Here is an 18,966-nt window from a genome sequence, read left to right as displayed (position 1 = left end):
TCCACAATTTTTAAGTCAAGAATTCAAACAATTTGTGGATTCCTACAACAGTAAACATGTGACATCATCTCCACTATATCAACACTCAAACGGTTTAGCTGAGCGAGCTGTTCAAACGGTGAAGAATCTCTCAAAGAAATGCTTTGAGACAGGTGATGATATTTACTTGTGCTTGCTAGAATTGCGTAACACTCCTCGAGATGACGTAGTAGGTTCGCCGATGCAGAGGCTAATGGGTCGTAGAGCAAGAACTCTCATACGATATCGAAAGGACTGCGGAAACCCCAAGCTGACCAAACAGGAAAGGTTGCATCAAAATTGAATTATTATAGATGCAAAAAGAAATTCTACTACGACAGACACACACAGGTAAAAGAAAACTTGAAGCCAAGTGATGCAGTACGAATCAAAACACCAACAGGATGGAGACCTGCAGAATATGTGCGGAAATCGCCATATCCTCGTTCGCACATCGTTAAGGCTGGCGAAAGTGGAGGTGAGTATCGGCATAACACGTCTATGCTCATGAAAACCAAAGAGTCCCCACATGTCATTGAAACACACGATGTAACAATACCAAAATTACCGATGGTTTCCAGAGATTTGCAACAGAACGGTGGAGGATTGTCAATAAGCAACAGAGGTTTGGCAAGGAACGACAGAAAATTGCCAACAAACAATAGAGATTTGCCAAGAAAGCAGCAACCGGTGCAACGCCATTCAGCATGGCAGCGAAACAACGCGACAGAACAAATCCGTACACGTTCATGACAAGCAGTGAAAACACCAAGTTATCTCAAAGATTATTTGTGCTAAAGTGTGACATGTTCATAATAATCCCATTACATAATAACTGGTGTGAAGAAATAACAGAAAAAGTCCGTGTTGTATTATTATATAATATTACATTATATATTATATTTATATATTATTATATTATATATTACTGTATTATTATCATTGTATTTGGTAATATAGCATGTTTCTGTATATCAAAGAAATTACTCGTTTTGATGTTGTTTGTACACATTTATTTTATCACATCAAAATCTTGGTTAATGTTTAAAGGTTCAGTTTTGTTTTTCTCCTAACAACAAAATGTTCATAAAATTCTTTTCTCACGGAAATCCAATACTTTTTTGTTTATAGTGGTATCTACTTTCTAGCTTGTTTTCGGTGTGATCACAGTTTGTTAACATTTCCTAGCTAAACCCCGACAATTAGTGTGTCTGGCATTTGTCATAAAGATATTTTGTCCTGTACATAGCCTGAATCTGAGATAACAGGGACAATGTTGTGCAAACTTAGCGAAAATGTATTTAAGTGAATACGTTTGTCTTACATGTTGTTATATTGTTAATTTGATTTTATGAATTTCATTCCAATATTTAATTTAAAATAAGTTCTTCATTAAGTAAAGTGAATTTTGTTCATATGGAATGTTCTATTTTCAATAACAATTTAAACACAGAGGTTTAAAAAGAATTCTCACTATGTTTTAATTAAAAGAGAAGTTTATAATTTGTTACGAAAGGTTAAATTATTTTCTTTCTTTCGTACATCTATTCGCATATGTAACATAGAGTAGTTGATGTATCATGTATTTATAATTTAAAAGAAAAAGAAAGAAAAGGGGATGTCATGTATTGTAATGTAAGGGGCACAACTCGTATTGTCTTGTTAAAGCATGCAGTCATGAGTTATTTGTATTGAGGTTTATAATTATATGTGTGAATATATGAATAAAGTCAGTTGTGAGTTACCCACCAACGAGTTCCGAGTTATTACATTCTTGTCAACCCTAATTCCAGACTCAACATGATCCGTTATTTTCTATCCATCTATGTACACTGCCAAGCGCCCTTTCGAAAATTATAGGCAGATATGGACATTACCGAGTCCGTTTCCTGGGAAGAACCAGTACTTGGTGTCTATGGAGGAGATAATGCGAACTCTACCCGATTAGGGAGCGATCGCTAGGCGGACACCTCATTTATTACACCACCGTGAACTTTCTAGAAACATACACAACTCAAAAGAATTAATTAATATTTTACCGAGAAAAGTTACCCAAAGGAATTTACTACCTAACCATAAATATGAGACAGCCACAGAAGAAGTTTTCAAAACCCTTCTATCTTAAAGGATTGCTGTATCGGAAGAAGATTAAGAGTTACTAGTTTGTAACCTTTTCACCCTTAAAGTACAGTGCGGCTTAATCATTATTTTTACAGCTGACTTGTATTTTGATTTTACATAAGAACTTAAAGTTTATCGTTTTATTTTATTTCTTCAAAATGGCAGGCATATCGGGTGAGTGCATGGTGTAGATGTTGACTTGAGGTCACAGGTTTCATTTCATATTTTGCAAATATATTAATTGTTATGTTGAAAAAAAATCGCCCCAAACTTGAGGCTGTCAATCACTGTCACTTATTTAAACAGTGCATAACACAAGTATGTGTCTGTTATTCCGACTAGCTTTTGCCTCAGTCACAAATAATCCGGTCGCCAGGCATCGGGAAGACGGGACACGTCGGAGCCGTCCGCCGTCAGATGAGTGACAAAGTTTAAAACCTCAGTCACAAATAGACACCGATCACCGTCCAATCAGCGGCTGACGTTTTTTCCACTCATCGGTCTGGCGCCGGCCAATGATCGCACACACATCGGGTCATTTTGTAGCTTCTGGCGGCGTCCAGATTTATTTTTTATATCACAGTTTGTTTTACGCAATATCGGGCCCGGGAAGGAATCAAGTTGAGATAATAAAAAAAAGATCGGACAATTTCAGAAGGTCGGCAGCCAATGTATACAGGATTTTTTTTCCACTTTTTGGGAAAATAGCCCATGGCTTTGGAATAGACTGATCCCGGAAAAGCACAAGTTTAGAAAACCCCACTAATCAACCCGGTACAAACAACGCTGGTCCATTAAATCAAACAATGATAGCTTACTTTAAAGAATAATGGTTGATGCGGTGTGTGATTTTGAAAGAATTATAAATGGGTCATGTTTATTTGTACCAGCAGATTAGTGGGATTTTCCAAAAAGTTGTTTTTTCGGGGATACATATATTGGGAATTTTATCGGCATTTTCATGAAATTGGGAAAATAAATTAATTAGCCTTTTTATTCCAAACGAAAAGCCCACTAATTAGGGAAATACTAAATTTGATATAACTCTTTATAATCATTCAAATTAAAAGAACAAAATCATATAATACTTTGTTAGATGTAATTGAATTAAAATTGAGATAAGATACGCATTAGACAATTCTTTAACAAAAAAAAAAAAATTTTTTTTTTTTTTTTGGAAATTTGGATTTTTTTGCCACATTTTGGGAAAAAAGTATACTTTTTGGGATTGGGAACATAGCCAAATTTCGGCTATAAAATCGGGCCAAAAAAAACTCTGGTGTATGCCTCTGGGAAATACCTTTTATTTTGCCGATACATGTTCAATGAATCCGATGTCAGGTGATCGCTGGGCGATACCGTGCGTTGATCGTCCGATCTTGTTTTGATCTCAACTCGATTCCTTCCCGGGCCCGACATCGGGTAAAGTTTTAAGTGAGACTAAAAATTAATCCGGACGCCCCCTAATGCTACAAATTGGCCTGGTTTCAGTGCGATCATTGGCCGGTCGCCAGCCCGATGAGCTGAAAAATACATCGGCCACTGATAGGATGGTGATCGATGTCTATTTGTGACTGAGGTATTAATTATGCATCAAATATTTTTAAATCAACAAATGTTAAAACACACATGCCTGATATGTTATCTGTATGTTACTTAAACCACAGGTGGTAAGCGTGTGGCTATGATAATAATTAGTGAAATTATCATTTTGAATGATAAATAATCATATTATAACGAAAAATAAGCTTTTCTAAAAAAAAAATATTTCACTATCAAATATAGATATTACAAGGTATCCAACTCAAAATCAACCGAAAATGGGTGTGCATCGCTTTGAACAGCCACAACTTCATCAATTGAGCAGCGATTTTCACGATCTCTGGTGATTTTAAGTAGGATACCTTGTTATATATATATTTGTTAGTGAAATTTTTTTTCCAGAAAAGTTGATTGTCCATTATTATATTTATCATTGAAAATTATGTGTTCACTAATTAATATCATATCCAAACGCTAACCACCTGTGCTCGAAACTAGCTCACTTGTGAGCAAAACTTATCTAGTGTGTGTTGACTGTAAGAAGTACTATTTAATTAAGGCACTTTTAAATTGATTGTTTTTAGCTCATCTATTTTTTGAAAAAAAATTATGAGCTATTGTCATCACCTTGGCGTCGGCGTCGGCGTTGGCGTCCGGTTAAGTTTTGCGTTTAGGTCCACTTTTCTCAGAAAGTATCAATGCTATTGCATTCAAACTTGGTACACTTACTTACTATCATGAGGGGACTGGGCAGGCAAAGTTAGATAACTCTGGCGTGCATTTTGACAGAATTATGTGCCCTTTTATACTTAGAAAATTGAAAATTTTGGTTAAGTTTTGCGTTTAGGTCCACTTTTCTCAGTAAGTATCAATGCTATTGCATTCAAACTTGGTACACTTACTAACTATCATGAGGGGACTGGGCAGGCAAAGTTAGATAACTCTGGCGTGCATTTTGACAGAATTATGTGCCCTTTTTATACTTAGAAAATTGAAAATTTTGGTTAAGTTTTGTGTTTAGGTCCATTTTATTCCTTAAGCATCAAAGCTATTGCTTTCATACTTGCAACACTTACTAACTATCATAAGGGGACTGTGCAGGCAAAGTAATGTAACTCTGACTGGCATTTTGACAGAATTATGTGCCCTTTTTATACTTAGAAAATTGAAAATTTGATTAAGTTTTGTGTTTAGGTCCACTTTATTCCTACAGTATCAAAGCTATTGCTTTCATACTTGCAACACTTATGAACTATCATAAGGGGACTGTGCAGGCAAAGTTATGTAACTCTGACTGGCATTTGGACGGAATTATGGGCCCTTTATACTTAGAAAATTGAAAATTTGGTTAAGATTTATGTTTTGGTCCACTTTACCCCTAAAGTATCATAGATATTGCTTTCATACTTGGAACACTCACAAACTAAGGGTACAGTAAAAGGACAAGTTGCATAACTCTGGTTGTCATTGTTACGGAATTATGGCCCTTTTTTGACTTAGTAACTTTTAATATATGGTTAAATTTTGTGTTTCGATCCACTTTACTTCTTAAGTATCAAGGCTATTGCTATCAAACTTCAAATACTTTCATGCTATCATGAGGTTACTGTACCTGGCAAGTTAAATTTTACCTTGACCTTTGAATGACCTTGACTCTCAAGGTCAAATTATTAAATTTTGCTAAAATTGCCATAACTTCTTTATTTATGATTAGATTTGATTGATACTTTGACGAAACTACTCTTACCTGACATAACCACAATAAGACTCCACCCAAACCCATCCCCCGTGCCCCGCCCCCCTCCCCCCCTCCCCCCTCCCCCCCTCCCCCCTCCGCCCTCCCCCCCCCTCTATTTTTTGTTTTTTTTTTTTTTTTTTTTTTTAAGATCATATCTCACAAATGACCACCACACCCTCACACTAGACCCCCACCCCACCCACCCCCAACCACCCCCCAACCCCACCCACCCCAATTTTTTTTTTTTTTTTTTTTTTTTATTTTTTTTTTTTTTTTTTTTTAATCTCGATCTCACAAATTCCACCAACCCACCGCACCCATCACAAATAGAACCCCCCACCCATTTTTTTTTTAAAACGGTAATGTTTGAAATACCGTCCAACCTCGCACCCAAAAAATACCCCCCCCCCCCCCCCCCCATCGCCCCCCGCCACCCCCCCCCCCCCTCCCCCCCGCCCCCTATTTTTTTGTTTTCGCTTTTTTGGAAGATAATGTAATAAATGTCCACAACCCCACACTATAAACCCCTCTTCACTCCACCCCTCCCTCCTTTGTGATTGAAAATGAGAGTCCCTTCACCTTTGAAAAGAAAATAGATGAGCGGTCTGCACCCGCAAGGCGGTGCTCTTGTTTGTACAAGTCACTACACTGTCTGGTAACAAGTTCCAATCCAAAATAGTATGTGGAATATTAGAGTTTTTGTAAATGTTGGTGTTACTTGTTGCGACAGCCACCACATGTTAACTTGTAGATATACTCTAACCAGTTATTCTCGCTGGCAGTCATTTAGCATAATGCACATTTTCAATAGCTATTATACAGTAGAATGAGGGAAAAAGAAATTCTTTAATATTATTGATGAATAGCAATAAAAAAAGTTTTTTTTTAAGTTTTTTTTATTGTTTTCTTATAATTTTATAGGTTGGTTAGTGAATTTGAATAGGGACAACCTCCCTGCAAATGATGAAAAGGCAAATTAAGCAGTTGATTGAGCAAAAAATGTTTCTTCTACCACGTTCATAAGGTTTCACACAAGTAATTAAAGGAAAAGTGCCTGGCTCCTGGCTGCCATGTTTTTCAATTAGCCAGAACTATTTTTATACGCCCGTTTTTAAAAACGGGACCTATTATAGTTTCACCCTTGGCGGGCGGGCAGCGTCCAGAGCAGTGTCCGCTCTCTAATTCAAGTAGTTTTCATCCGATCTTCACCAAACTTGGTCAGAAGTTGTGTCTAGACAATATCTAGGTCAAGTTCAAATATGGGTTATGCCAGGTATCAGTATCTTCACTTATTTTCAGCAACCAAGATATTGCTCAATATCTCAAATGCCTTTCTTACGCGTTCCTCAGGATCTTTTGCTGGTAATAGTCTATATTAAAATATTTTTTCATGTTCATAAAATACACTTGATAACAAGACAGTGACAGCTTGTTGAAAATTCTGTCTTTTTCTTGTTACAACAAGCTCATCATGAGCTTTTGCGGTCACCTTTGCCTGTTATCTCTCATTTACATATGAACACTCTAGAAGGTGTCATTGATTGGCCACTCATCAAGAAAGTTGGTCAGAACATTGTGATGGTTTGTTAAAAAACATGCCTGCCAGGGGGTAGGTTGTTTTCCTAAAATAGCAGTAGTAAAACCTTGTGATGTTTCTAGACCTCACATTTTTTTCTAGTTACATCTGAGCATAATTTGAAAAAGATTGAAACAAAATTGATATAAAATTATTACAGAATGAGTTAAGATATGATATAACTCAGTTTTTTCCAGATAGTTCAGAGGATCTATCACAAAACATCTTTAAACAAAAAACAAGCAAGAATACAAGCTCTCATGGCTGGTGACAATACCAGGCCTTTTCCGCTCCATTTTGGGAAAACGCCACACCGGAATTTTGGGAATTTTGCGTCGTGAAAAACCCCATTTAGGGAAAAAAATTAATCGCAAAACTGGCTTAATTGGGAAAAATAATCGCTTGTAAATAGTGTTGCTTATATTTGAAAGAAGCCGTTAACTGGTAAATAACGACTATTTAGATAACATATTATTAAAAATTTAGAAAATATTCAGGGAATAATCTACATGTGCGTCCCGCTTCATGACGCACAAATATCGAAATAGACGCATTGTTTTGAAATATGTGCGTCCACTGGGACGAATTTCTGAGCTGTATCCGTTAAAGCATACGCGAATAACAATAAGTACGAACCATCTTGTGTACGAGTCAAGAGTGTAGCAATGAATGCTGAGTTTAACCGATTGAGGCTTGAAGACTCCAAAAAGTCTTTTGATTGGCTTTAGTCGAGCCGCTGCTGTATAATACGAACCAATTAGAATCGATCTTTTGAATAGAATGTGTTATGATATTTTCTAGAGTCCCCGGATGAAAACCTGCTTTAACTTTGTGTAACTTAGTCATAAAAAATACAGAAAAAATGCCTCCGAAATAAGGTGTTGAAGCTTAATCCAAAACAAACAACTCTAAACTTTAATAACGGTAGGTCAACGGCTCGCAATTCAGACGTAAACAATAATATTATTAAGCTGGCAATTCGGATGTTAACAATAATATTATCATTGCTTTGAATCAAGTTGAAATGTTGTAACAGGTTACATTCATGTAACAGATAATGTTAAAGCCTATGTGAAGGCAAACAAGATAGTGATAACTCTGAATTTGTTTTTTTGGTTTCAACAAGTTTTTGAGATAATTAAAAATGTAAAGCAAGTATAGTTATTGAGCTAGTGTGATTTAGACATATTTTCTTCACTACTTGGTATCTTTCAAAATTTGGGACCCATTCTTTTTCAAGGTGGACTCATTAATTTTGGCCTGGGACTCATTGGTCTAAAATCTGCGAGTTCAGGGACCCATAGAAAGTAAATTCTAGATTATTCCCTGAATATTATGAACATGTGTGATAAATGCAGGGTTTTTTATCTGATTTTGGGGGATGGATGATTTTGGGGAAAAAAATGCACGAAATGCCGGATTTTGGGGAAAATAAGGAAAGTCTTAAACAATCAATTTAACATATTTTACTGTTTTTAAAACTTATTAAAGGCAACAGATATATAGGATCTGGCACGAGTTGTCATATCATGCCATATTTTATTAAACGAGTTCAGGAATTTTGTTAATAAGCGAGCCTTTGGCGAGCTTACTCACGAATTTCCTGGACGAGTTTAATAAAATATGGTATGATGTGACAATGAGTGTCAGATCTTTTTTATCACATGCTTTTAAATGAGCAAATTAAATAAATATTTACGCTAACAGAATGATAAATTTCAAATGTTGTTAACATTTGGTGAAGTCATTTGAGGTTGCAACGTCATTTCTGCAAAATAACAAAATGCGATTGGTAAATAAACGAAAACTAAGCCAATGAAAACGCTTAAAAATGTTGTATTATACATGTGTAATATAAAAAGTTATGTAATGGTTATATAATATGGGAAACAGGGTATGGCATGTGATAAAATTTAATTATGCAATATTTTTTCTATTTTCTTTAAAAAAATAAAAATAAAATGATTTTTTATCAATTGGGAAAAAGACAACCAGATTTGCATAAAAGGCCTGAATACCTGGTGTCTGCATAGTTGAGATCTGGAAATAACAGGGTGTTTGAGCTGCTATGTGTAAGATTTCTAGAATATGTGGCCATTATTATTTTTATGGAGAGGTCAGGAACTCTTAAAAAACTGGCTCACCAAAATCTGTGTGGAAAAAAAATACATACCATTATTTGACTTAAAAAGACTGCCATACCTGTACATCAAAATAATACAATAAAATATCTGACATACTTTTGTGGGTGTGGACCAAGGCCTATAAACAAAATATAGACATTTTTAATAAGCGTAAGTGTCTTACAAATTAACCTAATGTCTGCCAAGCGTCAAACAAACAAAATGCACCAAGCGTCAAACAAACAAAATGCACCTGGCGAGCCCTTCAGATGTTTGAGGAGTCAGATTTTTTTTTATATCATCAGTTCATGTCATGTCAAGTTCTACCCTTTTAAGGTATTCGGCATCCCTATCATGGTATAGAAAATGTATTCGACATCAGCCACCTTGCCAGCAGAGATCCTCTACTGCAGTTCACAGCCTGGTTTGATCAGATACGGGAAAACAAGGCTGTGGAAGAGCCCAATGCTATGGCAGTAGCTACAGCAACAAAGTAAGTCCAGTTGTACTACAGACAACAGTATCATTAATTTTGAGCCAACCCCTGTCAGTCTGTTGGTCAATTGGTCTGTCCCAAGGTCTATAAAAAAGGCAGCTTGTTTTTATGACAAGGGAAGTTATATTTTTTAAAGGGATATTATCCAAGGTAGGAGCTTCTATTAATAGAAAGTAAAAGGCACTGATATTTGAGAAATGAATAAAGAAATTTTCTCTATAATAACATTTTTGGGATGTTTTTTATGCAACGCTTTCAGATATTTAGCTCATTTTTGGTCTGCAAGTCTACATACATGCCCGACAGATGAAGTGTGAAATTCATTACGTTCCGTTGATGTGTGGTCAAGTTAAGGGCCTTAGACTTCTGAAAAGGGAAGTAATATTTTTTAAAGGGATATAATCCAAGGTAGGAGCTTCTATCAACAGACCTTAAAAGGCACGGAGATTTGAGAAAAAAGTGGATATACATTTTTTCTCTATAATCGTTTTCCACAGTTTTTAGCTCAGCTGAGCACAACGTGCTCATGGTGAGCTTTTGTGATCGCCTTTTGTCCGTTGTCCGTTGTGCGGCGTCAACATTTGCTTTGTTAACTCTCTAGAGGGCACATTTATTGTCCAATCTTCATGAAATTTGATCAGAAGGGTGGTCTCAATGATATCTTGGATGAGTTCGAAAATGTAACCTTTGCTTGAAAAACATGGCCACCAGGGGGCGGGGCATTTTTGCTGATATGGCTATATATGGCTATAGTAAAACCTTGTTAACACTCCAGAGGCCACATTTATTGTCCAGTTTTCATGAAATTTGGTCAGAAGATTGGTCTCAATGATATCTTGGATTTGTTTGAAAATAATTATGTTTTTTTGAAAAACATGGCTGCCAAGGGGCGGGGCATTTTTCCTTATATGGCTATAGTAAAATCTTGTTAACACTCTAGAGGCCACATTTATTGTCTGATCTTCATGAAACTTGGTCAGAAGATTCATCCCAATAATATCTTGGATGAGTTCGAAAATGATGCTGGTTGGTTGAAAAACATGGCTGCCAGGGGGCGGGGCATTTTTCCTTATATGGCTTTAGTAAAACCTTGTTAACACTCTAGAGGCCACATTTATTTTCCGATCTTCATGAAACTTGCTCAGAAGATTTGTCACAATGCTATCTTGGATGAGATCAAAAATGGTAACCTTTGCTTGAAAAACATGGCTTCAAAGGGGCGGGGCATTTTTCCTTATATGGCTTTATATGGCTATAGTAAAATCTTGTTAACACTCTAAAGGCCACATTTATTGTCCAATCGTCATGAAACTTGGTCAGAAGATTCATCCAAAAAATATCTTGGACGAGTTCGAAAATGATGCCAGTTGGTTGAAAAACATGGCCGCCAGGGGGCGTGGCATTTTTCCTTATATGGCAGCGCCCTCACACTACTTTGGGGGAAGGGGTCCGCAGCCCTTAGGAGGGGGAATTTTTTGTAAATAGGGGAATTTTTATAACGAAAAAAAACAAACTATGTTTAACTGTTATAAACATATATTTCTATATATGCGACTGTCTATATAGGACAGAAAGGTGGACTTTTACTCAATCTATATAACAGTAATCTTATTTAAAAGTCCGCCATTATGTCCTTTTTGTTCCTAAAACAAGCTAGTGCTGTGTCCATTTGCATGCAAAGTTTGTCTTAAACCAAAGATCGCGACCATGATATATCCGGCGCTCGATATAAATTGTCAGGTTATTCATGCATGTTTATGTATGTACATGTATTAGCTTAGTTTGGCAATCTCAAAACACGCTACATGTATTTACCTACCTTATTGAAGTGTTATATCAATATGTTATTCATTGGTATAAAACAAAACATTATTCCATGTAAGTATTTTCAAATGCGTATAATTATATTTGTGATCCGAGAACAATTGTCAAGTTTTATTGTTCAAGAAAGCATGCACAAATTAGACCCATGTACAAAATGACGTCATTCATTCTCATGGAAAGCATGGGCTTTAATAGTACCTCTAAATTAAAAGCAAGTAGTTTACACTGTATCTAACGCGCAAAGATTGTTGAGATAGGTCAATATTGACTTGTGACATTTACAGTTATAATTGTATACACCTTCATGTGTGCACTGGTGTGTTTCGGCAGTTCAAAGCAAATTCAAGAGAGAATGGTAACACCCGAAATGACCTGTGATGTTTTGCAAATGGTGTTATTGTTTATCGCAGTACACAGGTGTTCAAGTGATGTACAATGAAAGCAGACAATCTGGTCAATCTAGATTATGAATATCGGATTAAACACAAAATTAAAGTGGGCGAAAAAAGGGTTAAATACTAGTTTGATATATTGGAGTCAATTTTCAACTATAGATCAGCGATTTTTTATTTTATTATTTTTTTCTGAGGGGGAAATAATCAGTTTTTTTGGGGGAAAAAAATATACTTTTCAGGTGGGGGACTGCCGCCGAAATATGGTGGCAGATTTGTATGGCTATAGTAAAACCTTGTTAACACTCTAGAGGCCACATTTGTTTTCCGATCTTCATTAAATTTGGTCAGAAGATTTGTCTAATTGATATTTTGGATGAGTTCCAAAATGGTTACGTTTGATTGAAAAACATGGCTGCCAAGGGGGCGGGGCATTTTTCCTTATATGGCTATATATGGCTATACTAAAATCTTGCTAACACTCTAGAGGCCACATGTATAGTCCGATCTTCGTGAAACTCGGTCAGAAGATTTATCCCAATAATAACTTGGACGAGTTAAAAAATGATGCCGGTTGGTTGAAAAACATTGCTACCACGGTGGGGGGGCATTTTTCCTTATATGGCTATAGTAAAACCTTGTTAACACTCTAGAGGTCACATTTATTTTCCGATCATCATGAAACTTGGTCAGAAGATTTGTCCCAATGATATCTTGGATGAGTTCGAAAATGTAACCTTTGCTTGAAAAACATGGCCACCAGGGGGCGGGGCATTTTCCTGATATGGCTATAGTAAAACCTTGTTAACACTCTAGAGGCCACATTTATTGTCCAGTCTTCATGAAATTTGGTCAAAAGATTGGTCTCAATGATATCTTGGATTTGTTTGAAAATAATTATGTTTGTTTGAAAAACATGGCTTCCAAGGGGCAGGGCAATTTTCCTTATATGGCTATTGTAAAATCTATTTTACACTCTAGAGGCCACATTTACTATCCGATCTTCTTCAAACTTGGTCAGAAGATTAATCCCAATAATATCTTGAACGAGTTCAAAAATGATGCCGGTTGATTGAAAAACATGGCTGCCAGGGGGCGGGGCATTTTTCCTTATATGGCTATAGTAAAACTTTGTTAACACTCTAGAGGCCACATTTATTTTCCGATCTTCATAAAACTTGGTCAGAAGATTTGTCCCAATAATATCTTGTTATCTCAGGTGAGCGACTTTGGGCCTTTTAGGCCCTCTTGTTTTAAGCAAGGCTTTCAGATATTGAGCTGATTTTTTGTGGTTTTCCCAGGCCCTTTCTGAGTGGAGCTGCGTCACACTGCCGTTCTGAATCACCCCTTTGCCCTTTTTAAAGGCAAAAGCCCCCACACGCCCTTATTGATAACATGTTAATTGCCTCACCCAGGCTCGGGACCAATCAATGAGCAGAATAGTATCAGAGTATGGCCTCAAGTCAATGAAGATGCGCGCGGTTGTAAATAAGTCATGAGTGAATAAGCCCGTGTCAATTTCAGTCGATAACTTTAATATCAGTTGATAACTTCAGCTGCTTTCTGGCTTTGTTACCTTAACCACACTAATAGGTCTGCAATGCCTACTCCTCCAAGATGAAATCGTGGACAGTTACTTTTTATACTAATGATGAAAAGCTAGTATAATCCTCGTGAAAATGGTGCATTTTATGCATGATACAGCTTTATGAAAACATTTCTTTCTACACCTTATAAAATGTAAAATATATCAAGCTGTATCGTCATTTAGATAAGTTATTATTGAAACAATTGTTGTACTGTATACTAATTAAACAAAATGCGAATCATGAATGTAGTTGAACATATACGATTTTTTCATTGCTATGCGCACTTGGTGCTTAAATCATTTGAACAAGATGGCTGACAATATAATAAAAAAATTTGACTCTCAGCAAAAGTGACAAATAACACTCTACATGTAATTAACGATGAACTTCATACAGTTAATTAAGATTAATGAAATGCCTGATAATTAACGATGCATAAAATGTTTAAGATACAAACAACATATTAATAAGTTATCTATACAGTAGATGTATGTTGCGGAAACGAGTGTTTGTAAATTGCCGTTCAGTTTACTCACAAAGTTAAAACATTTGACAAGATTTTTGTTAGAAAATGGGATAGACAAACATGGTTTGATTTATATGTTAGTGGATCTGTGTATACTCATATTCCTATGCATTTATTGCTTTATTATTATACCCCCACAAACAAAGTTTAGGGGGGTATATAGGAGTGAGATTGTCTGTCGGCCGGTCGGTCGGTCAGTTGGTCGGTCGGTCTGTGTCTGTCAGTCCGTATTAAGTGTCCGCTCTCTAATTCAAGTAGTTTTCATCCGATCTTCACCAAACTTGGTCAGAAGTTGTATCTACATGATGTCTAGGCCAAGTTCAAACATGGGCCTTGCCAGGTCAAAAACTAGGTCACGGGGTCACTTAGTGCGTTTTATACATTCCGCATGTAGTCCGCTCTCTAATTCAAGTAGTTTTCATCCGATCTTCACCAAACTTGGTCAGAAATTGTATCTAGATGATGTCTAGGCCAAGTTCGAACATGGGCCTTGCCGGGTCAAAAACTAGGTCACAGGGTCACTTAGTGCGTTTTAAACATTCAGCATGTTGTCCGCTCTCTTATTCAAGTAGTTTTCATCCGATCTTCACCAAACTTGGTCAGAAATTGTATCTACATGATGTCTAGGCCAATTTCGAACATGGTCCTTGCCAGGTCAAAAACTAGGTCACTGGGTCACTTAGTGCGTTTTAAACATTCAGCATGTTGTCCGCTCTCTAATTCAAGTAGTTTTCATCCGATCTTCACCAAACTTGGTCAGAAGTTGTATTTAGATGATCTTAAGGCCAAGTTTGAACATGGGCCTTGCCGGGTCAAAAACTAGGTCACTGGGTCACTTAGTGCGTTTTTTAACATTCATCGGTCCTCTCTCTTATTCAAGTAGTTTTCATCCGATCTTCACCAAACTTGGTCAGAAGTTTTATCTAGATGATCTGAAGGCCAAGTTCGAACATGGGCAATGCCAGATCAAAAACTAGTTCACAGGGTCACTTAGTATGTTTTACACATTGAGCATGGTGTTCTCTCTCTTTTTCAAGTAGTTTAAATCCGATCTTCACCACACTTGGTCAGAAGTTGCAACTAGATGATGTGTAGGTCAAGTTTGAACATGGGCCATGCCGGGTCAAAAACTAGGTCACTTAGTGTGTTTTAAAACTCACCATGTTGTCCGCTCTCTAATTCAAGTAGTTTTTATCCAATCTTCATCAAAATTGGTCAGAAGTTGTATCTTGATAATGTCTAGGTCAAGTTTGAATATGGGTCATGCTGGGTCAAAAACAAGGTCACGGGGTCACTTAGTGCTTTTTAAACATCACAATGTTGTCAGCTCTATAATTCCAGGAGTTTTTATCCAATCTTCACCAAACTTGGTCAGAAGTTGTATCTAAATGATGTCTAGGTCAAGAATGAATATGGGTCATGCCGTGTCAAAAACTAGGTCACGGGGTATCTTAGTGCGTTTTAAACCTCACCATGTTGTCCGCTCTCTAATTCAAGTAGTTTTCATCCAATCCTCACCAAACTTGGTCACAAGTTTTATCTAAATGATCTCTAGGTCAAGTTTGAACATAGGCCGTTCTGGGCCTAAAACTAGGTCACGGGGTCACTTAGTGCATTTTTAGCTCACCTGATTGCTCAGGTGAGCTTTTGTGACTGGTCTTAGTCCGTCTTCCGTCCGTCCGTCCGTCGTCCACATTTGGTTGGTAAACACTCTAGAGGGCACATTTCATGTCGGATCTTTATGAAATTTGGTCAGAAGATTTGTCCCTATGATATCTCGATCAAGTTCAAAACTGGGTCATGCTGGGTCAAAAACAAGGTCACTAGGTAAAAAAAAAAAGAAAAACCTTTTGAACACTGTAGAAGTCACATTTCATGCTCAATCTTCATGTAACTTTGTCAAAATGTTTGCCTTAATGATATGTTGGTTCAAAAATGGTCCAGATCGGTGAAAAAACATGGCCGCCAGTGGGCGGGGCATTTTTCTCTATATGTATATAGTGAAACATGTGAACACTCTAGATGTCACATTTTTGGCCCAATTTTCATGAAATTTGGTCAGAACATTTGTTTCCTTGATATGAGAGTTGAGTTCGAAAATGGTTCCGGTTGAATAACATGGCTGCCGGGGGCAGTTTTCTTTAAATAGTAAAAAAGGCTTGTGAACACTCTAGAAATCACATTTTTTGCCCAATCATAATGAAACTTGATACAAAGATTGGTTTTATATATATCACATAATTAATGCCATAATTATTGCCCTTAGATTGTCCAAATTTTCATTATATTATACAAAATCCTTGTAAACACTCTAGGTGTCACAATTTTGTTTCAGATTTTATGAATCTTGGTCATAATATTTATTTTTGTAAGCAAAGTTTGATGTCTGGTAAGGGGGGGTCAACTCAAAATATAGGTCACCAGGTCAAATCTTACAAAAACAAAAACACTCCATATGCCAGAGTTTTGGTTCAATAATGATGAAACTTGACCAGGATGTTTGTCTGGACAATATGTAGGTCAAGTTTGACGTTTGGTAAAGATTGAATGAACCGACTCCTCTCAGGTGAGCGAACTAGGGCCATCATGGCCCTCTTGTTTAACATTCAGCATTGTGTCCGCTCTCTAATTCTAGTAGTTTACATCCAATCTTCACCAAACTTCGTCAGAAGTTTTATGGAGATGATCTTAAGGCCAAGTTAGAACATGGGCCTTTCGTGGTCAAAAACTAGGTCAAGGGGTCACTAAGTGCGTTTTAAAAATTGAGCATGGTGTCCGCTGTTTTTTGTGAAGACGACATGCAAAATATTATGTGTCAATGCGGCATGTGGGGGTATTCGTCACGTCTGTGACAAAGTTCTAATGTTTGTCATGCTGTACAGTTTACTGAAACAGCATGGAACATAAACGAAAGACATTGCAAATTAAATATTTTAATATTAATTAAAGTAAGTTAAATACATCAATTGCACTTGAGTGTGCTTGTTTATGTTTTCCCACAACTTCCACTGATGCGATTAAATGTTCCTTCCAAATCCAGGTTTTCTCTGAACATTTTGCCTTTTTTACCTAAACTGCGTGTAACAATGCTCTTTTTAGCTCGACTATTATATATGAAATATATATAGTGGAGCTATCCTATTCAGGGTAGCGTAAGCGTGAGTGTGCAAATGTTAAAGTTTGCTTACCACCCCAAATATTTCCTATGTCCCTTGACATATTGCTTTCATATTTGGCATACTTTTACCAACATGACCCCAACCTATAAACAAGAGCAGACAACTGCATCAAGCATTTTGTAGGAATTGTGGCCCTTTTTTTGTTTTTGTAACTTTGAATATTTTGTTAAATTTTGTGTTTAGATCCTTTTTACTTCTAAAGTATCAAGGCTTTTGCTTTCAAACTTCAAATACTTTCTTACTATCATCATGTTACTGTACCTTGCAAGTTGAATTTGACCTTGACCTTTGAATGACCTTCAAGGTCAAATTAATAAATTTTGCTTAAATTGCCATAACTTCGTTATTGAACATCAGATTTGATTCATGCTTTGACTAAACAACACTTACCTGACATACCACAATGGACTCCACCCAAACTATCCCCCACGCCCCACCCCAGAATCCCCCCTCCCATAATTTTTTTTTAAAGATCATCTATTTGATGACCACACACCAACATTATACCCTCTCTCAATGATGGCTTACGTTATACTGTCAAGCACTCGAATAGTCGAGCGTGCTGTCCTCTGACAGCTCTTGTTGAATGTACTGTGCCATGCCTTTTTGCCCTCCTGAGAAAAACACTATTGTATGAGAGTCTAACTACATGAGCTATAGACAAAGTGTGAAATTTGTTCTGGTCCATTGATTTTTGGAGAAGTTATGGGTCTTGGACTTCAAAATGTTCAATATAAAAACTGTGTTTTTTACGCACCGCTTTCAGATTTTGAGATAATTTTTGGTATGTAAGTCTACCTACAAGACCTACAGATCAAGTGTGAAATTTCTTCTGTTGAATTGATTTTTGGGGAAGTCTGTCAGTTCATCCGTCTGCAAGTCTGTCACAAATTTTGTTAGGGCTACATATCAGAAACTATATAGCATGTCAAAAACTTTATAGGTGTATAGATATCAATGAGAAGAAGTGCCACGCACAAGAACCATAACCCTACCTTTTCTATAAATACTTATTGCACCTTTTTATGCCTTCCTTACAAGAAGAGGGGGTACATGTAAATTGTTTTGCTGGATGTTTGTCAGTCTGCCTGTTGGTTGGTAGACCAGTTCGTTTCAGACCATTTACTCATCAATGATTTGACCCATTGACTTGATACTTTACATGTGGATTTGCCTTGGACAGTAGATGACCCCTATTGAAAAAGTCACTGTCACTGTCAAGTGTGAACAAATTTTCCAATCAAAAACTTGTTAACAAATTGAATGATTGGCTTGATAGTTCACATATGCATTGGCCTTGGACAGAAGATAACCCCTATTAAAAGTGGGGTCACTAGGTCAAAGGTCAAGGTCACTGTCACAATAAGTGTGAAAATCATTTTGAATCAATAACTTGTCAACAAATTGACTGATTAACTTGATACTTCGCATGCGCATAGGCCTTAAACAGTAGATTGCCCCTATTGAAATTGGGGTCACTAGGTCAAAGGGAAAGGTTTCTGTCACAATGTCATGAGTGTGAAAATTGTTTCCGATCAATATATCTCGTCCGTCAACGAATTGACCCATTGGCTTGATGCTTCACATGTGCATTTGCCCTGGACAGTAGATGACCGCTATTGAAATTGGGGTCACTAGTTCAAAGGTGAAGGTCCCCCCCCCCCCCCCCCCCCCCCCCCCCCCCGATTTTTTTGCCTCAAAAACTTTTTTTCCCGATTTTTTAGCTTAAAAAGTAGATGCGCGTTATACATAAATGCGCGTTATACACAGCGTTTTAAGGTATCAAGGGATTTGCACCCGTCCATAAACATCATTTATTTGGTAGGTATATGAATTTAACGA

At 36.9% G+C, this 18,966-nt stretch overlaps 1 protein-coding gene across 1 annotated transcript in view; it reads left to right on the top strand.

Annotated features, from left to right (window-relative positions):
• Positions 1 to 2,200: 2,200 nt before the first annotated feature.
• The window catches only part of LOC127855451 (pyridoxine-5'-phosphate oxidase-like), a 49,916-nt gene continuing 33,150 nt past the window's right edge, over positions 2,201 to 18,966 (top strand). The window contains exons 1-2 of the mRNA XM_052391035.1: positions 2,201 to 2,313; positions 9,455 to 9,611. Coding sequence (XP_052246995.1) covers positions 2,298 to 2,313; positions 9,455 to 9,611 — 173 coding nt within the window. The 5' untranslated portion in view covers positions 2,201 to 2,297. The remainder of the gene's footprint in view (positions 2,314 to 9,454; positions 9,612 to 18,966) is intronic.

This window comes from Dreissena polymorpha, chromosome 13 (assembly GCF_020536995.1).
Source record: "Dreissena polymorpha isolate Duluth1 chromosome 13, UMN_Dpol_1.0, whole genome shotgun sequence".
NCBI classification, from domain to species: Eukaryota; Metazoa; Mollusca; class Bivalvia; order Myida; family Dreissenidae; genus Dreissena; species Dreissena polymorpha.
The sequence above is the reverse complement of the archived record's forward strand: the minus strand, read 5'-3'. Positions and strand labels throughout refer to the sequence as shown.